The sequence below is a fragment of the Euleptes europaea genome, chromosome 1, assembly GCF_029931775.1.
Source record: "Euleptes europaea isolate rEulEur1 chromosome 1, rEulEur1.hap1, whole genome shotgun sequence".
Lineage (NCBI taxonomy): Eukaryota > Metazoa > Chordata > Lepidosauria > Squamata > Sphaerodactylidae > Euleptes > Euleptes europaea.
In genome coordinates this window covers 112,850,783-112,872,387 of record NC_079312.1, presented here as the reverse complement: position 1 = coordinate 112,872,387, position 21,605 = coordinate 112,850,783, and the positions used below count along the sequence as shown (strand labels likewise).

The following is a 21,605-nucleotide window of genomic DNA, read 5'->3' as shown; positions in this document are numbered from 1 at the left end:
CATAGGGATCGAACTCAGGTTGTGAGCAGAGCTTTTGACTGCAGTACTGCAGCGTACCACTCTGTGCCATGGGGCTCTCACTCCACTGAAATCAGTGGGATTTAGTTCTGCATAAAGACGGTTAGAGTCAAGCTGTGTATCTAATGTCTTCATTTTAGACGATTAGCTGGTCCTTCTTACAAGTCACTAACAAAAACAGCATCTTACTTCAATTTATGGAAAAATCAGCAAATACCAGTAAATACAGTCTCCTTTGCGTCTACGTATGCAGGTTCTACACAGATGCATTAAATATGAAGAGAAGCAAAATAAAGCAAGTGTGACAGTGGTGCCAACTGCCTATCCGGTCCCTATGTGGTTTGCTTTAGCTTATTTGCAACCTGGAGTTGATTAAAATTACTACTAAAATTAGTATAATAAGCTGTTGGTGGCAATGGTGGGGAAATGAAAAATTCTAGCCCAGAGCTGTATGAACCAACCTTATTTTGGATCACAATTCCTTAATTTCGATAGATGTCCTACTTTCTGAAAATGTTGACATCAAATTTGCATTTCCATGACTAAAATGTATGCTGTAAAAACTCTTCCATGTTTTGCATACACATAATTTTACAAAAATATATATTAGAGAGGTTCGTTTTGTATTTCAGTGGAACGAAAGTGGTATTTTCATCCAGCTTCACTGGCATCTTTACAAGAGAGATAAAGATTAGGCCATTTTGGTTGTGTCATAAAGTTTCATACAGCTCTCCAGCTCTTCATGTTTTAGCCATCATTTTGGATTGTTCCTCTAAGGAACAGGTTTAAAGACCCATTAAACGTAAGAAAAGAAAAGAAAGCTTCAGTAAAGAGATGATCCCAGCTAAAGGATGGAGGATTGCTGAGGCATCAAAAGGCCTTTCCAGATGATTCTTTTTGGGGCAATAAGCATGCAATCGTTACTCAAGATCCAGGCACCTTCACTCATGGGCATACTTCCAAGCCAAGTGCATACTGGTTTTTTCTTCCAGCACTATAATATTGTGTCACCAGAAAAGGCAGTTCTTCCTCTAGCTAGTGCACATGTTTGCGACTGAAAATGTGCCAAAGACTCTAATTGCAAACAGGTCAGGTGACTCACTAGGAAGTGCCACCCTTGCTCCATTTTTGATCTGTTCATTTATTTTATCATCATTTTTTTTTGGGGGGGGGAGTAATTGAACAGACCAAAAACAAGGGGAAAATGTGTACTAACAAAATCAAGCCAGGATGTGGTGATGGCTGCCAACTTGGAAGGCTTTAAGAGGGGAGTGGACGTTTTCATGGAGGAGAGGGCTATTCATGGCCACTAGTAGAAATGGATACTGGTTATGATGCATACCTATTATCTCCAGCATCAGAGGAGCATGCCCATTATATTAGGTGCCATGGAACACAGGCAGGATAATGCTGCTGCAGTCATCTTGCTTGTGGGCTTCCTAGAGGCACCTGGTTGGCCACTGTGTGAACAGACCAGCAGACTTGATGGACCTTCATCTGATCCAGCATGTCATTTCTTATGTTCTTATGTTAAGCCCTGCCTCAAAGCCCCAACTTGTCTTGATTTAAAAAAAGTTTTAATTTCTTTCCACCCCCTCAAATAGATGCCTATCATTCTTAATTTACATGACCATCTGCTCTTTCCCAAGCAAGACTATTCCTTCACAATAAACCTATGGTTAACCTAGGGCTAGATCAAGAATAGTGCTAAGAATGAAAGCTGCTTCTTGAAAAAGTCATCTGGAAAGACTCTTTGTTTCAAGCCAAGGCAGACTCACAGTATCGCTGAACAGGAGTTGCATGCTAAAGTTCTAACAATGGAACTGTAATATACTCCATTTCAATTTACCTTATTGACATCCATTCGCAACTTCTCATTGTTTGCACTGGCAGCTCTTTCTGCTGCTTTCTTCTGACGTTGTGGTCCCCTGCCAAAGAATATGTAGTTGACCAAGGCATACTCCAGTAGGGCCATGAACACGAAGACAAAGCATCCCATTAGGTACATGTCAATAGCTTTCACATAAGGAATTTTGGGTAGTGTCTCTCGGAGATGTGTGTTGATGGTTGTCATTGTTAGAACCGTTGTGATCCCTGGGAAAAACCAACAACATAAACTCTAATTTAACACAAACATTCTTTTAACAAGTCATCAAAGTATGCCATCATGTTTAAAGGCTGGTGCTATTCCCAATGAAATGATCTTATTTATTAAATTGCAAGAAGAAATAGTGTGCATTCGTTTTCCTAGCCATTTTGTTACAACAATGTTGAGAAAATGTAAAATGCTACTAATTATAGCCTTGTTCAAGTGTTACATTTAACACATATAAGAGGAGAAATGACTATGGGCGAAAACGCATGGTCGCTTTATCCGCCTTTAATCCCTGTTTTAGCCAGGATCGAACGCACATTAGGTGAAACGCATGCGTTTCACATAATGTGCGTTCGATCCTGGCTGAAACAGGGATTAAAGGACGTAAAAGTGACCATGCATTTTCGCCCCTTATGATATGTACAATTGCTGTTTTATCTAAAAGGCGCAGCGTACATACTTTGAGACTCAGTATCCACGTACCAGAACTCTAGAACATGTTTGTAGACCTCAGGGGCCTCTTTAGGTATGGGAAAAGTGATGCCACATAAACTTCTGAAATCCTGGGCCTTGTGACAATACTAGGAATCAGGGTCAACAGTGCTGGATATCCTGATTGCCGAACTTCAAATTTAGGCCACTGATATCAGGGATAGTAGATTTATTTGTTTAGTATATTTCTATCCTATTGAATAAAGACAGTGAAGAAGGCTGTGTGGTTGAAGACACTGGAATTCCTTGTCTGTGTAGCTGTTACACACAGAGAAAACAATATTTGAACCTTTATTGTGTAAACAAGCCAAATTAGTGGCAAGTGTGTTCTGAAGATTAAATATACTAATTATTTTGCTTACACTATCTGAAATGGAAGCAAGCAGAACAGGTCTTATTTGCTGCATGGCTAGAGTCCTGTTAAAAGTTTATCTAATTTATACCCGAGAGAAGCAAAGACAATAATATAGTCTAACACCTTGGGCTTGTGATTGGAACTCTGTGATTGGCAGATAAAATATAGAGCAATAAAAAAATCTTGTGTTACCAGAACTAATTTCAGTTGCAGTGATTATACAGCTAGCTAATTTACAGATGAAGCTGCTGAAAATGTTAACTGAATTGTAATGATTAAAATGCTGAATTTTAAATGCAACTTAATGAGTCTGCAACAAAGCTGAGAGCCACCACAAAACCTCACTTGTTGCTGAAAACATTTACTTTAATCCATTTAAGTAATTTGGGCTAAATTTACTTAACTGCAAATACTGTATTTAAACTGGTTTATTAGAAAGTGTCCCCAGTACATAATTCTGAGAGGAAATAAGTCCAGCAAAAATATCTACCTAAAGCCACTCTTGCAGCTGAAGCATCATAGTTAATCCAGAATGAAACCCAAGAAAGGATTGTGATCAGAATGGAGGGCATGTAGGTCTGCAGAATGAAGTACCCAATGTTTCTCTTAAGTTTAAAGCTGAGCGACAGTCTTGGGTAGGAACCTACAACAAAAAGGAACATTTTAAAATCATGAAATTATATTAATTTACAACCCACTGACGTTTATGGTGGAAAAGTAACCCCCCATTAAACAACAAATAAGCCAGTTTCTCAAATCTGCATTAAACAACAAGTAAGCCAGTTTCTCAAATATATATGTATAGAGGCTCCAAAATATCTTCCCAGTTTATGACCTGTTGTAAACTCCACTGGGTTACAACTAGGGCTGTTGAAAAAAAAAATTCAGTAAAGTTCGGCTTCGGCAAAATTTGCCCCTTTTTAATTAGGGACGTGCCAAAGACTGAACTCCCACGCTTTGGATCCGTGAAATTCAGCGCGAGATCCAGAGTTTGGGGGAAAATTCGGCCGGGTCTTTGAAGTGCTGGGCGCCGCCTGCCCAGGTGGCGCCCACCACTTCAAACCGAGAGTCGGGAAGGGGGCGGGGGTCTTTAAAGAGCCCCCCGCGGGCCTTCACAGGGCTTCCATGAAGGCGCACGGGGGGCTCTTTAAACAGATCTGCACCTTCCAGCTGGGAGGCGCAGATCTGTTTAAAGTGCCCCCCGTGCGCCTTCAGGGAAGCCTCGTGAAGGCGCACGGGGGGGGGGGGGAAACAGATCTGCGCCTTCCAGCTGGGAGGCGCAGATCTGTTTAAAGCGCTCCCTGCCCGGCTTCAGGGAAGCCCCATGAAGGCGCGCGGGGGTAACAGATCTGCGCCTCCCAGCTGGAAGGTGCAGATCTGGGGAGTTTAAAGACCCCCCACCCGGTTTCCCAGGAGTCCTGGGAAAGAGGGCGGTGGGTCTTTAAAGGCGGGAAAAGGCAGGTTCAGGAACACCGAACCTGCCGAATTTATTTGTCGTTTTCCCGCCTTTTTTCAGTTCGGTAGTTTTTCAGTTCGGACGAACCAAATCGACAGCCCTACTTACAACAACTCCGAAAATACCCAGAATGTCAAGACTGAAAATTAGTTCACATGGCACCTATATGCTTTTTCATTTTTTAAAAATTAATTTTCCAAACAGAAAACCACCACTCGGACACAAAACAACATTAACAACCCTTTTTTAAAACTAACAAAGAAACAACAGAATAAAAAAACAAAATACATAAAGCTGAATCAGATTATTGACATGATGCCTACATAATGCTAATAGGATGAAATTCCTATTAATTCTGAACTTTGTCATAAATAACAAGCAGTATGTTGAGGTGTTTTGGTGGGATTCTGTTCCTTCAGTGTGGCCACTTTTGTGATTACACTCAAGGCAGCAGATTGCTTTCTTTTTAATTAATTATTTTATATAATTTATTTCATCATATATGTTTTTTTTAATTGTCCTCATGACTCTTAAATTGATATAAACTCAAAATAAATTTGACTATTGGAACTATGATAGCTGGATCAAAACCACCCAGCATCTATTGTTGCTTATTAGCTACAGGTATTAATCGCCTTTGTTTTTAATTGCTTATATTTTCTACAGTAAAATAAGCCATGCTCCATGGTTTCAGTAGAACTTGTTCCACATCCACATAGAGGCTCAGAGTAGGACTTTTTAGAATAGCGCCCACTCATAACAGCTAGGGGGTAGTACATTTCCCAGCCCAATCATGAGCTCTGAGGCTGAAAGAGCTCAGGAGATTTGCAAGTGGCTGCGCTGGCATCTGTACCACTTGCACCGGTGCCCGTCCCACTTGTGCCACCAAGACTGGCATGGACGCTGGTGTTGGGATGCTTACACCGGCCTCACTGGACTGCTGCGGCAGTGCGGCCCTGGGATGTCAGCTTGGCCTCCCGCCGCTGTCCCACCGGTGCAAGTGCTCACGCCATCGTCCCAGGGGGGCGTTCCCGGGGCATTCTGGGGGACGGAGCTACCAGTAGGCAGCTTCCTAACCCCAGCCTGGGAACACCCCCCTAAGCCTCAGTGGTGCTGTGCCAGGTTTTTTGCTGGTGCGGCATTGCTTTTCTCTATGGGGCTTCCCCCCCCCATTTAATTTTTTTTTTACATTTTAAAGCCCCTTTTCCTGCTCGCGGCAGCCTCCAAACCTCTTTGGAGGTGCTGTGGCAGTGCCACTGCTGGGTTCAGGAATGGGCTGTGAATCTGGCTAAAAAAAAGGCTCTTCTATAAACTGGGATGTTAAAAAATCGATACACGGACAACAAGAATTTGAATATGTAAACGCCCCAAAAGGTGGAGGGCACACATGGTGGGCACGGAGAGCAGTGCTGTTTAGGTCCCACTGGAACAATCTTGTTTTCACCAGAGAGCAAGCAGTAGAAAAACACAGAGATGACAAAAAGGTATTTTACAGTCCCAGCCTCTGAAGTTTAGCATCTACATATCCAAACCAGGGATTAAGATGAGTCCTTGGATAACAAACTTAGAAGGTTGCACTCAGGAAGAGCAGAGAAATTTTAATCAATAGCTGCAAATCAATGTGCACGCTTTTGCCTTCAGGGAACAAATTCCCAACACATTTCTAATAGCAATCCCTGCCACACAACAATAAGTACCCAGTAACTTTCTTAGAAATCTATGCAAAATAGCATCAAGATTCTTGCCCACTAATGTGGCCCACAAAGGAACACCATAAAGAAGCTGGGTAACTATTTTTGCTTTGAAGAGCATAATAGCAGAAGTAATAGCAGCAGATTGCTACCATGGGCCCCCAGAGATAGGTTACTTCTTGGCCACTGTAGTGGCACTTTGCAGAAGATTCGAGGAGTTAGTGATGAACTATAGTTCCTCCATTTGTACACAAAATGCCCTGTGGGCCAGACCTGAAGAGTTTACTGGTGCTGAAGATGTTCTCTTTCAAAATCAAGTTGTTCTTCCTTAATAATTGTTTTTATACTTTAGTAGTGGGTTGTTTGTATGTTAAGCTAATGCACCTGCTACTGGAATGTAGGGATTATCTGTACTAGATGCTTGCCACCCTACCCCACCCTACTTAATATTTGGCCTTTGGAAGTATTATTCCCCTCCAAGGTCAGCTATGGGATAAACACGCACACAGACAGGTAGGTGAAAAATCATGTAATTCTAAAATACTATGGAAGAGTTGGTTTTTATATGCCGACTTTCTCTACCACTTAAGGAAGAATCAAACCGGCTTACAATCACCTTCCCCTCCCCCAACAGACACCCTGTGAGGTAGGTGGGGCTGAGAGTGTGACTAGCCCAAGGTCACCCAGCTGGCTTCATGTGGAGGAGTGGGGAAACCAACCTGGTTCTCCAGATTAGCCTCCTTCGCTCATGTGGAGGAGTGGGGAATCAAAACCAGTTCTCCAGATCAGGCTCCAACACTCCAAACCATTGCTCTTAACCACACCACCACACTGGCTCTCCAGTCCCTGGTGACCACTCTGTTATCATAACTCGGCTCAGTGTGGACCACGGAGCAGTGCTGTGAACATTAGCCAGTTCTAGGAGTCTGCCAGCTGTTGTGCTTCAGGGTTGCCAACAGCTGACGGGGGTGTAAATCCATATTCTCTGTTTCTTTTTATGACTTGATTTCTTTTCCGTACATTAGCAGAGAGATTTCAATAAAACAGCCTGTTATCCTTCACCACTTGCGGGCTTATTGCCTTTGAATCCCTCAGTGGAAAAGGACCTGTTGTCTCTTGGCAATATACCCCCCCCAATATATCCAACCCAAACATCACAGGAAAACAACATATGACCCTAAGGATGTCCACAGTTACAGCATTTTGTTCCCAGTTTCATGGTTGCCCTGAGTATAAAAGAGGGACCTCCAACACAATTATGACAATTCTACTTCTATGGCAGTGTTCTTTTCTAAGGAAAACTCAAAGATGACAGCTGTTCTAACAAATGAGTGACACAAAAAAGAAATAATCACAGACAATCTTAGTCAACAGTCTGAAAGCTTGTTTCCACACTATCAGTCACAGAAATTAATCTCTCTGCCGCAGAATGATTGTCAAAAATAAATATAGCTCACTGGACTCAGACTGGAAATCTGTGTAGCAGAGAGGGGAAGAGAGCTAATGCATATTCCACAGGGCATCATCACACACCTCAGAGGGTCTGTGTATGTTTCAGTAATGCAAGTGGGTGGTGAAATTGATTGCTTTTGTCCTGAATTGAATTGCTGCAGAGGACAGGGAATAGATGAGTGGCTCAGGCCTAACACCAATGAGTTATCACTATTATTTGAAAAAAGCATTCCATTGGCCAAATCCATAGGTATTTGTATACTCAGTGTAACTACCACTGCATTTTTAGCTTAGGTCAGAAACTGTTATGCACTTTTGTTATGATTGGGTCACCTTGTGAGGCAGACACTGTCTTGCCCTCCCTTTTTCTATCACCACCACTACCTCAGGTAAAATATAGCACCCCACTTTCTCATGGGTCGCTCGAGGTTCACACTAAGGTGTGTGTACCATGTTTTTTGGTATTTTTCAGATTTGGGTTTAATAGACCTGAAAATTTTCAGAAACCCCCGCAAAAAGCCAAATCCCCCTACCGATAAGGGTTTTTCCCTGGCTTTTTCAAATATCTGAAGATTTTCTGATCCATTAACCCTACGGGAAAACTTGGTAGGGCTCTGGGGTGTGTGTGTTATGGTAGAGGCACCAAATTTGCACCATAGTTGCAGGTGACTCTCCTTACAAGAATCCCCAAGTTTGGTGAAGCTTGCGTCAGGGGTCCAATTTTTTGGGCCCCCAAAGAGGGTGCCCCCATCTGTCCTCCATTGGAAACAAAAGGCTTTTTGGCCTTTTAAAACTGCTGCCTATGCTATAAAGGGGGGGGGGGTAATAGAAATGCATATAAGCATCTTTTCTCACATCCTTTATGGGAATAAAAAGTATTTCTCACCATATTATATATTTAGCCATTCATATTGTTATCTAGCTCGACACTTAGAATCTAATTATTCATGTATATCTTTATCAGCTAACTATATAGCCTTGCAAATAGAACCTTGCTGATATAGTGAAGGGGAAATTTTGTCTGATATCTGAGAATGTTTTAAATCCTTGAGGAGATTTAGTATGAAGATTGTAATAGATAAACACAGATTAGGGTTCCCATGGAGAAAGAGTATATAAGGGGTTAGAAATTGTAAGACATTGGAGCCTTGGAGGTCTTTATCTGACTTCCTGGATGGTATGTGGTATGTATAGAAACTCTGTTCTGTGAATGTATTGTGATCTGTGAAATCCTGTAAACTAGCTTGTTGGCTTTTCTTATACTTTGTTACTTTGTTGCATTTATACTGATTTAATACTAATATTTCTGGAGTTAGCAATAAAAATAATCTAACTGATTCAATTAGATTGCCTCATTGCTTTGGGTAACTAATTCTAACAAAGGAAACATATCTTTTAGCGAGGTATAAATCCTATAGATTAAGTCACTGATAACAGTAATTGAGCATCTTCACATCACAAGTTATTTGCCATTTGAGATCATCTGATTATTTAAGTAGCCCATGAACTAAATATTCCATAAAACCCCAAATTATTAACAGGTAGCTTTTCAACAGGCAAACGGAAGCCTTCCCTTTATTATTAACCTTTCACAAACCTGTTGAGAAAACAACTTTCTTGGAGATAAGTTTGTACTCTACAATGGAGAACTGAGGCAGTTCAATGTTTCTCACTCCTGTAACTGCATTATCTTCCCCACGCCAGTAAAATTCAATATCATCTGTTGTATAGCCATCTGAAAAAAGGAGAGAAGCATTAGGATATGGTACACTCGCAGTAACACATATGTTGCAAGAATAATTCAGTAATTTTACTTGAAGCATTGATAATATTTCACTAAAATAAAAATGAATCAAATCTATTGTACTGAATATGTCTGCAGTAAAACACCCACATTTTTTATCTGAAATAAAATCTACATAGCAATATGAATCATTTTACAAACTATACTGGGGATCTAGTTAATAGTTTGCCCACTTGGTTATTATGTATTTTACTACTCGATTGTTGATCTTCCATTAGAGTTGCCAACCTCCAGGTACTAGCTGGAGATCTCCTGCTATTATGATTGATCTCCAGCCGATAGAGATCAGTTCACCTGGATAAAATGGCCACTTTGGCAATTGGACTCTATGGCATTGAAGTCCCTCCCCTCCCCAAACCCTCCCCTCCTCAGGCTCTGCCCCTAAAACCTCCTGCCAGTTTCCAAGAGGGACCTGGCAACCCTATCTTCCATGTATGTGACAGGAGCCACAACTAGGTCACAGTTTGACTAACAATGGGTCACATGGTTCTTGTAGGTTATCCGGGCTGCGTAACAGCGGTCTTGGTATTTTCTTTCCTGACGTTTCGCCAGCAGCTGTGGCAGGCATCTTCAGAGGAGTAACACTGAAGGACAGTGTCTCTCAGTGTCAAGTGTGTAGGAAGAGTAATATATAGTCAGATAGGGGTTGGGTTTGAGCTGAATCATTGTCCTGCAAAAAGTATCAAAGGTAATGTGCTAATCATTGTTCTGTAAGTATCAAGTTAATGTGCTAATGAGGGTGTGGTATGTTAATATGGAACCATTGTATCCTGAAGTGATCTGTTAATACAATGGTGATATGAATGACCTCTACCTGAAACCCTGGAGAACCACTGCTGGTCTGAGTAGACAATGCTGACTTCGATGGACCAAGGTTCTGATTCAGTATAAGGCAGCTTCATGTGTTCAAATAATAAAAACAGATACAGTAATCAAAGAGGAGGCTCACCCTGCCTCTTTTACCTCACTGGATACTATGACAGCAAGGTTGGTAAGCATGTTCAATTTGGGAGTGCTGAGCTACGGACACGGGGACAAAATGATATGCCTGTGTGGTTTGCCACAGCTTCTAGTTCCATGAGCACAGTGTGTTTCCCCACTTGGCCAATGAACAAGTCTACACTGATAAAACACAAAGCAAAGCAGTCTTGATGTTACTGAATCAAGATAATTTTTTTCTGGTATTTTACCAATGTGCAAGAGTGCATATGTGCATGAGCAAAAAGACCATAGAGAAATATTTCTGATACAAACATATGTATATTCATATCAAGGTTTCTTTTTTGCAGTGTTTTACCAATGCACATTTGTAGATCAGTAGCATGAAGAGGAACTGAAAGGGGCAGTGAATATGGTGCCTGCTCCAGTTTCTGAGTTAATTTTAGATACTCTCCTAGTTAATGTGCAATTAAGGAAGAGGCGAGTGCAATGCAGAGCAAAAATCTGCAATAATAATGGAACGGAACAGGGGAAATCTACTCAGTCCTACTGCAGTCATAATAATGTACTAACTGTTTTACTAGAAATCAAGGAATTACACAAATGGTTTGCGGTTAAATGGAGCTAAGTCCCTACACACTTCCAGCAAGCACACTTATGAAATCACAGATAACATTGTTCTGTCAGGACAAGAAGCAGCTCTTGAAATCTAGGATATGCAAGAAAACAGAAATGACTAAAAACTGAGCCTCCTTTTCAGTAATATTTTACAGCGGTTCCGAGATAGTCAACTGTTTTGAATTCTTCACTCGTCGGCAGTACTAAACATGATTTTATACTTACACCCGAGAAAGATATTGTATCTTCTCGACAACGTATACTGTCTCTTCTTCCTTGATTACACTGTTAGCTACTCAAGAAACATTAACAAATATTTTAAAATACTGTGTTCACAGACAAGAAGCTCTCCTGGGACCATGGAACAAAGAGTTTAAATCGGGGGAAAGATGATGATGTCCTTGGACTTTATTTGCACTTTTTAATTTTTGTTTCTCTGAGCATTCACTTTTTGCTTTTGCTGGAAAAAACGGGCCAACCACATATCGTTTCCTACTGAGTTAACTATATGATTATTCCTTAAGGGACACTAGCAGTACAGTTTAGTGACCTGGTCCTTTTATTCTGTTTCAATCTAAGGTGAGCACACAGATAGTAAGCATAATATTCCTAGGATATTCTGGTAGATTTTAACTGTATAGACATTTAAGCACATACAGAAAAACATGCACCAAGATTGCAGTCCTAAATACTTTTATTTATCCATTACATTATTTCTATCCTGTCTTTCCCATAAGATGTTTAAGGCAGCCCATAAACTAACATGCCTACAGGCATATCAATTAAAATTAAAATTATTTCTACCTGTTCCTATTTGCAAATAACCTTGTTTCACAAAAGGAAAAAAACCCTACAATGCTAAGATACCTGCATACACTAATATAGCTGTATAAGGAAATCTTTATTGTTGTGTGACAATAAAGTATATGCTTTTAATGTTTAAAATTTCCATTGTGAAGACAAACCAGTAAACAAGATTCAATAAATGTTTAATCTAAAAGGCAAGTAGTTGGATAACTTCAAGGGGATAATCTTGCTGAAAAGGATCTGGATGCTGGAGGGTATCATAAGCTCTCTCTGCTATTCAGTTTTTCATACCAATGGAATGATAGGTTACATTCTGTGAATGCTAAAATGACCAAATAAACGTATTTCATTTTCCACATGAAATTTCATCAAATGCTATTGTACTCAGTTGCTTTTGGACTCATTCCATATAGAAAATGCTTATAGTCACCATAGGCCCTCTAAATTTGACTTTTGTTCTGAAGAAAATTGAAATACAAACCCAATCCTCCCCTTTCCCAGAAATAAAGGGTTTAATTTATAAAACAGGGCAATCAACAGCTGCTCTGTGCCAATTCTTTCTACTGAAAAAACAGCAAATATTAAAAATGCATGTACCAAGAAGTGCCAGGAAATTCAAAACTACCACGTAGGTTTCTGTGGAGCGTAAATGACTAATGGAATGTAGCCTGTGAGATGAGGTAGAACAAGTTCTTCTAATCCAAGATTTCACGGATATATAACATCTATGCCCTCCCCTCAATCTGTTGCTCAGGAGCCTAATTTTGCAGTGAATTGGAACAATAACTAGAACAAGTGGACAACATCTGGCAATTTTAATAATGCTGGAAATGAAACTGCATTAGTACTCCACTTTGTTTAATTATTCCATAGTTGTATCACAAATCCAGACTTGCAAGGAGAAAATCATTATGGCTACAGTCCAGAATGACGCTCAAGCAGAAACTTCACATTCTCCTTGTCGAAAGGGAAATGCTCTGACTATCAACAGGAATTCTCCAGTCTGCACTGTGAGGTTATATTCACACATTATGTTAACTACATGTTACTGACAGTTATACTTTGATACTTGGGTACTTACAATAAATCACCGCCTCTTATTGCCCTGCAGATGCCTTCAAGAGGGAGGCTGAGTTGCAGCAGTACAATAACAGGAAGATGTCTCAAAGAGCCACACTTGAGAATGTGTATCCATTTCTGCAAGCTATGCTAGACTAAGACTCATACCAGACACTCAACAGGGTGCTCTTACTCTGATCCTCAGTAGCAAATGCTCAGGCTTCTTACAGTCGCAGGATTATTTGGAAAGGGTTTGTGTTCTGGAAGCTGCTCATAAGTTTGTTTCTTATCCTGTTATGGTTATAGTTTGCTGTTGGTACAAGGTTCATTAGCCAAGCATAGTGAGTCTGTGTGCTGTTCTCTGCATAAAAATGTAGTATGTCATCTTTCACTTTGAGGACAATTTCCTTTTATGTATGTAAAGTTATTATTAGTGGCTTTATTTTCATGAATATTTGCATGCAGTTATTATCCTTTTCTAGCCCAGGAGTAAACGTTATGAAACATCATTTGCATATTGACATAATGCTAAATCCAGGAGAACTCAGATGAGATGCTAACCAAGGGGGATTAAAGAATCTTCTTGAAAATTCAGATCTTTAATGACTGATGTCACCGAGGATCTAGAGTTGTTGCCACATTGTCTCTTATCATGATGAGCTGCGAAAAGCAGAAATGGATATTCGGAAAACTGTTTAGTCGACAGCCAAGACAGAAATTCTTATGCTTTTCACAGCATAAACCAGACGTACCATAAAATGGGCTATTGTGCCCAAAAAGATAGGCCAAGATGGAATATCAGAAAGAGATAAATGATTTATGGGGGGAAAGGATTTTGTAGGTTTGCTTAAATTTCATTCACATTGTACATAACTTGGGACAGTAAGTAAAGCTGAATACCTGAAAATACTTACAAACTTATTAACCCTATTAACAACAGTAGTTTAGTAGTAGTGATTCTTGATTATGAAGATTTTTAGGGTAACAGTTTTGAAGTGCTGTTCTCATGAATACTGCAGATGAGGGACCTCATGCCAACATATTGATAAGCCATATGGCACTTCCTATCCTCCCTTCTTCCTCTTGCATGTGTGTAAACTGCCCTTAAGTTACAGCTGACATATGGTAACACCACAGGATTTTCCAGGCAAGTGATGAACAGAGGCGGTTTGCTATTGCCTGCCTTTGCGTATTGACCCTGGCCTTTCTTTGGTGGTCTCCTGTCCAACAATAACCAGGGACAGCCTGGCCCATTTGGCTCAGGGCTTTTTCCTAAGGAAAAAAATGGACAAGAAGCTGATGTCACTGGAAATGAGAATAACATGGCAGATCCTGATGAGATCATCTATGTACACTTCACAGGATTCACTAGATAACGTTCTCTTCTACACAGCAGGCTTTTCTGTATGTAGTACAGCAGATCTAAGTGATGAAACGGATTTCTGAATATGGAGGTGGACTGGGAGGCAAAAAAGACCCTGGAAAGTGTCCCCCCCCGATGCATCTTCCACAAGGGTTGCCAACCTCCAGGTAGTAGCAGATCTGCTATTACAACTGATCTCCACCCGATAGAGATCAGTGCACCTGGAGAAAATGGCCACTTGGGCAATTAGACTCTATGGCACTGAAGTCCCTCCCCTCTCCAAACCCCATCCTCCTCAGGCTCTGCCCCAAAAACCTCCAACTGGTGATGAAGCAGGACCTGGCAACCCTGTCTTTCATCCAGCTCTTGCCTGCCCACACTGGGCAGGGCAGGTGCTGCTAGCTTGCAGCTTGCATCTATGGTGGCTTCTTCCACCTGTTTGCCTCGTGTCAGGTGGAGGCCACCAGGTTGTGGTGGCAGCAGCTTCCGCCCCCCTTGTGGGCACTGTTGACGTGCAGCAATGGTGGCTTCTGCCCATTTCATGCAGGGCCACCCTGACCTCCCAGGCATTCAGCCCATCAAGACTTTTCTAGTGGCCTTAATGCCCCATCTGCCCCATCTGAACATGGTTATGTTTTCAACAGGAAAGCTTGTGGCTATTCTGAACAAAGGAAGAATGTTTGTAATAAAAATCCTTTCTTTGCTGGGAGATGATAACCAGATAACTAAGTCTACAACCACTTTTCTTAATACGTACTATACACTCTTCGGTTGAATGTAAAGGATGTTGTTGGGACTTAGGGCACTTTCATACATGCCAGATAATGCACTTTTAATGCACTTTGAGCTGGATCTTACTATGTGAAATGGCAAAATCCCCTTGCAACCGATCGTTAAAGTGCACTGAATGTGGATTAAAAGTGCATTATTCGGCATGTGTGAAAGTGCCCTTAGTGATGCATCAATAGCCTGCAAAATGATTAGATCAATATGTATTTCACTGGCAACAAATGTATTTGCCTGTGTGGCTTCCAGGACACTTCCAAGTTCTTATACTGGTAGTGAAAGATACACATCTAACCATTCTAAACCATTCTAAAGTAACATTGGCCTATTATTTAAGGAATGGAATTTAAGATATATGCTGATAAAATTCTGCTTGAGAAATGGTGTTACCTGGTCCATTTTTAATGTCAAGAAATATTGATTTTCTTTAAAAATATGCTTATCTGCAGGAAAGTATGCAATAGAAAGAGAAGCATAGAAAGCAAACAGCATAAGCAGCCGCAGAAATAATCCAGGCTTATTCTGTACCATGATGTGGATGCTTCTGAATGCTTAAAATTAGGAGACTGTACAAATTAAAGACAGCTCATTTCACAGAATGTATACTAAAGTACAATAAATTGGAAGGAAAAAAGGACTGGCTTGGGTTCAGTGATGATTTCTACAGACAGAAGGGATGTTCATCAGTGGATTGCGACTTCCTTGTCTCCTCCCCTGCTGCAGCCCAAAATGAGAGCCAGTGAGGTGTAGTTACAGTGTGAGACTAGGATCTGAGAGACCCAGGTTCAAATCCCCACTCTGTCATGGAAGCCTGCTGGGTGACCTTGGGTCGGTCACACACTCTCAGTCTAACCTAACTCACTGGGGGGGGTGTTACCACACTTTGTATTCCCAGCGATGTATTAAGAGTTTGTAAATGTTCTAAAAAACATCGCTTTAAAAGGGTTTTTGGATACCACGGCTTATAAATGGCTGGAAGACATCTTCACAGCTAAAGGGGCCAAACAAAGTGCGAACAGTATTTTTTATAACGTTTTCAAACCCTTAATACATCGGTGGGAATACACAGAAAGTGCAAACAGTATTTTTTATAACATTTTCAAACTCTTAATACATCGCTGGGAATACAAGTGCGGTAACAGCCTAGGTTGACGCGAGGATAAAACGGATGAGAGGAAAACAATGCAATCTGCTTTGAGTTACAACTCAGGATAAATGAAGTCAATAAATTAATGTTCCCCAAAAGCTGCTCCTGGGGAACAAGGGATCCCAAAGAACAGCATAAGGGGAGCTGGGGGTCTGCGGTGGGAGGGGGAATTATTGAAAATTGCCCCTCCTTCTATTAGTGAAAATCCTCCACTGGATTCAACCCACTGCTGTTTGTAATAGATTATTTCATCAGTTGTATTATCAGCAGTATTACATATCAATTATTTCATAAGCAATAGGCTTTAAAAAAACTGTTAACAAAATTGTTCGAACTCAAAATACTCTCAAAAGTAATTGTGAAAATTGTGAAAACACTATGAAAACGCTGCCCGTCTATGTATTGAAGGCATTTTGCTTTCATTTCACTGCATGTTTAGTGCATTTTAACACGGGTTCTTATCAGCTTTCTAATGGTCGGCTCTGTTTTATGGACAGTTTTATGCTGCTTATGTCTAATACCTTGTTTTTAATGGTTTGTTTGTATACTGTGGTTTTAATTGAAACCACTCACAAGCAGGACTCTGAAGAAGAGGCATAGAAATATTCTAAAAATAAATACATAGTTCAGCTCTCACCGAGGAAATTAATTATCCACTCCCAAGAATCCCTGAACTCATAGATAATAAAATATATTTACTTATCACTGTCATCTGTTAACATACTGGTTTCTATAAAAATACTCAGTGCACAGGGCTATCTGTTTTTGTATTGTTAGATGTCTAGACGGTTACTGTGAACATTATTTTCTTGGTATGGAAACTGAAGCATGGTTTTGAAGCGATCCACCTAGAGAACATAAGAACAGACAATATGTATTTACATAATTTAAGATGCAAGCTAGGCAGATTATGAAGGCCCATCTAGCATCAGCAGCCTTTACAAATGCTTCTGGACCAGCTAGGCAGACCAGGTTACCTACCAAATCCACTCTGTCCCCCATTGTCGCTCCATAAAGTGACAGGAGTAAAATGGGGAGAACAAAATGGGATTTGTCAATGCTGCAATGACAACTGGAAGTAATGTCAGTGTGTCACAAGATGCTCTAAGATTACCACAAACTCAAGTGAACCCTAGAGTATCCCACAACATTGTGTTGTCACTTTTGGTTATGCTGCCAGAAGTGATGCCACAGAGTGAATGGATGCCATTTAGTTAAGTCCCACCGTCCCCAGCTTCCTAGGGGTTGCCAGTCCTTGGCTAAGTTCAGAAGTAGGGTCTAAACTAGTATGCACTTTGTTCCATAAAAAAATAGAGATTTCAGTAAGACATGAAAGTAAGATCCCCTCTCGCAAAAAACTAACAAACAAACAAAAATAACAGTGGAAAGTCAACTCCTCCTCTCACTACACAAGCTCACTCTGAAATTCCTCTGGTAGGCCTGGGAGGGCTAGGACCTATGCTTAGTACTTGATGCCCAGCTACCGCTTGCAGAATGCTGATATGGAGACGCTGGTGTGAGATAAAGGAAGCACATAAATGTTCACTTGGTCTACGTGTGTCCAGGAAGATTGTATATTTATCTCTACCCCACCTCTTTGCAATCTCTGTGTGTGGTAACTTCCAATAAAAAGGTTAAGTACAGTAATAACAAGTACATTTAAAAGACCTGTAATAGTAAAACGAAAATAAACCGGCACTGAAGCCAATAAAAGAATTATAGCAGCAATGATATTATAAAAAACATTCATTAAAATGAATAAAACCACAGTGGCACTGCAATCAGCAAATGATGATAAAACTGGCAGGGGAACTCATCAAAGAATGGAACTACCCAGCATCCCAGAGCAAAGGAGGGCAACAAAGCAAACTAAGTCAATCTCCATCTCTGAACATATTACACTGATTCTATTGTCTTGGGCTCAGAGGACACTTCATGGGCATGACAAAAAAAAACTACACACACAACTATCCTGCTTCAGGATGTTATTATAAAATTTACATTCTCCAGAGAGAGTTGTATTTTGTCATGTTATGCTCCAAAATTCCTTAGGACAACACTAGTTTTCCATCCTGATCATGTACTAAGTAAAGAATGGTCATTTCCTTCCATGGATATCTCCTCAACAGTCTCTACCAATGTTTGCAGGTTGTGATGTGCTGCTAAATTTATACTGAATATGAACTTTGACAATATGAAACTATACCTTCTCACTCTGAACAAGCATTCATCTGCCATAACTTAAAAACACATTATCTACATGTGTTTGGCACATACATGTGAAGAGGTATGCATGTTTACGGTAACTGGCAAAAGTAGCAAGCATAGATCCATTTCCCTTAAACCTTCTGCAAATTATCAAAGGTTGAGTATCTCTTATCCAGATATCTGAACTGATCTCAAAACCAGCTCTTTTGAGCCGGCATACAGGCATTACTCACAGGCCCTCAGCAGTGCCACTTATGGTTCCATGTACACAACATTATTAAAAATATTGATTAAAATTACGAACAGGCTATGTGTATAAAGTCTATTGAAAACATATATAAAACATAAATGTATTTCATGTTCAGACTTGGGTCCCATCCCCAAGACATCTCATTATGTATATGCAAAAATTCCAAAATATTCAAAAGATCCGAAATATGGACCACTTCTGGTCCCAGGCAGTCTGGATAACGGGTACACAACATGTATTAACACTATTAATGTGCTTCATGTGAAAGAGTCAATACCTAAATAAAATGATTCATTTACGTAAGACATTGTTAATACAAAATCTAGTTAGGTATAATAATAGAATACAGAAACAAGAAATCAAGTAACCATGTGTTTTGAGACATAATAATATGTATTTATTATGGCCTTTAGACCAAAGAGACTAATAATTAAGAATAAGGAAAAAAGATTATTATCTCAGAGAGGTTTCCAAACAAGGATTATTTTCTTTATCCTTAGCAAGATGGCTTCCAGATAATATGAAAGGTCACAGTGGTTGGCTTTGACCCTCCCCAACTTTGTTTGAAGAGCTGGGGCGGGAGCAGTTGGGTCATTGTCAACGAGCCTCCAGACTTGTTGGTCATACAGCTGGGTGAAAACAACCTTACTAGCAAGAAAAGGGTGGAACTACTTTTGGCTGTGGCTGCGGATTTGTGATTCATTATCTCCTGCCTCCTGGGGACACGGCTTTTTTCATCTGAGTTGCTGGAGCAACTCGCGAGTGGTGGTGGGGCAGTCTGCCCAGGTAGAATCAATGTGACATGGTGGAAAGGGAGCAGGGCAGCTGGGCAGATTGTGGAAGTGGCGGCAGATAGATCATACGGCACCTGGATATTTCCTTCAGACAGGCAGCACTTTTTCAGGCGGATGGTGTGTTCCTTTCTGAATGGTGTCAGGACATCTGACTGCACAGCATTTTGGACTGCCTCCTTTTGTGGGTGTGGTTGTGGGAGCATTGCCGGGAGCTGGGCAGCTGCCCACCTCTTTGGTGGTTTGGGGCTGTGGGGGAGGCTGAGGTAGCGGGCCTGCCTCCCTTGTTCTGGTGACTCTCATAAGGGGTCTTGGGGTGCAGCTGTCTGCGTTACATTCAGCTTGGGGGCTGGTGCCTAGCTCCAACCCTCAGGTAGCAAAGGAACCACACAGTGGTGGATGACACTTAGGTGGCCATCCTGTGGGCTCTACCAGCAGGTGGGCTGGGGTGAAGAGTGGTGTTACTGGCCAACTGGTTGGCCACCTGATTATGGAACCTGCCCTACACTGAGTCAGTGCTCCTGCAATTGTACTTATTAAGGGCTGTGGCCATTTTTTTTGCCAAGTCAACATGGCCTCGTATTATTCTTCTCGTCACCCTCACTCCTCAGCTGCAATAATTTATTTTGTTAGTTTTGACAAAACCACTTCTCAGAACCTGTGTGTTGTAACTCTGTAACAGATTTCCCTGATTAAACAGAAAACAGATTATTTTAGATAGATCATTATAATTATAAATCTTTAGCTGTAGTCCCACATCATTTGCTATTGCACTATTGCAAATGGATTCTCCTGTGTGGACAAGCCAGACTAGTTGCTAATGATTGCTTTAGCATAAAATCCAACTATGTGTGGATCCTGCATTGAACAGCAATTTTCCAGTACATTCTTTCTGGGAACAGCCTATACAGTACAACAATAACCACCATGATATCATTGTATCTATTTCCAAACCACACCACAGAAGATACAATCAACAGAGCTGAAAATAGAGCTACAAACAGATGATGGTGGTGGGGATTTCTCTACAAATCTGAGAGAAGTCCCAGGGTTGCAGAAAAATCTGAAATCTTAAAAAAAAGGGGTGGGGTTAAGTTTACTCAGTGGCAGTGACAGTGGCAAAGAAAAAACAGAGTTTCACTTACTTGTACCTGTTGTTCATCTGGTGGATCTTCTATGCAGTAACACATTGGGACTGCGCAGGCGCAGGCCAGCCACAGATAAAATTTGTCAGCTTCTAGTAAAATCTAAAAAGAGAGTGCTCCCCCTCCCCTTGGGGCATGCAGCCTTCCCGCCCAGCAGTCACATGACCCAGGGGGAGGGAGCACTCTTCCCTCCAGTTCTCCAACCTGCCGCCACGGAACCAACAACCACATGAATTGCGGAGAGGTCCCACAGCGGGGAAGGAGGGAAGGATGTGTTACTGCATAGAAGATCCACCAGATGAACAACAATTACAGGTAAGTGAAACTCTGTTTTTCATCTGCGTGGCTTCTATGCAGTCCCACATTGGAAGAATAGCGAGCTCGCTTACCAGGAGGTGGGTGTGGGACAATCACCGAAACAATGATTGTAAGACGGCACGTCCCACGGCTGCTTCTCTAGCAGAGTCCACATCCAGGGCATAGTGCTTCATAAACATGGATGGCGTGGACCAAGTAGCAGCTTTACAGATGTCATGAAGATCAACCTTGGAGGAAAATGCGATGGATGCAGCATACGCTCTGGTCGAATGTGCTTTAATCATGGCAGGGCACTCTTGACCTGCAAGTTCATAAGCTAACTTGATGGCCAACGTGATCCATCTGGAGAGGGTCTGTGGGGAGGCTCAACAACCTTTACGGTGACCACCAAAGCAGACAAATAAATTGTCTACTTTTCTAAAATTGCGTTTGTTTTATATAGAAAAGGAGAGCTCTGCGAACATCTAGGGAGTGTAGGGCTCTATCAGCACTAGAGGACTGGTTAGGAAAAAATACCGGGAGGACTATGTCTTGGCCAAGGTGAAAAGCCGAGACAACCTTGGGTAAAAAGGAAAGTTTTGGTTTTAACACAACTCTATTAGAGTGAAACTTGGTGTATGGAGGGGAATGTGATAATGCTGACAGGTCACTAACCCTCCTCGCCGAGGTGATGGTGACTAGGAAGGCCAATTTAAAAGATAGTAGTTAAAATTCACATGTAGCCAGTGGTTCAAATGGTGGCTTCATGAGCTGGGAGAGTACCAACGACAGGCTCCATTGCGGAACGGGAGGTGTAATAGGAGGATATAGG

The 21,605-nt window shown here is 41.2% G+C and overlaps 1 protein-coding gene across 4 annotated transcripts in view; it reads right to left on the bottom strand.

Annotated features, from left to right (window-relative positions):
- Positions 1 to 21,605, bottom strand: part of GABRB2 (gamma-aminobutyric acid type A receptor subunit beta2) — a 152,874-nt gene that overhangs the window by 20,695 nt on the left and 110,574 nt on the right. For all 4 annotated transcript variants that reach the window (XM_056857356.1, XM_056857364.1, XM_056857372.1 and 1 more), the window contains exons 6-8: positions 9,157 to 9,294; positions 3,451 to 3,603; positions 1,868 to 2,112 (exon numbers count right to left, since the gene is read on the bottom strand). In XM_056857356.1, coding sequence (XP_056713334.1) covers positions 1,868 to 2,112; positions 3,451 to 3,603; positions 9,157 to 9,294 — 536 coding nt within the window. The remainder of the gene's footprint in view (positions 1 to 1,867; positions 2,113 to 3,450; positions 3,604 to 9,156; positions 9,295 to 21,605) is intronic.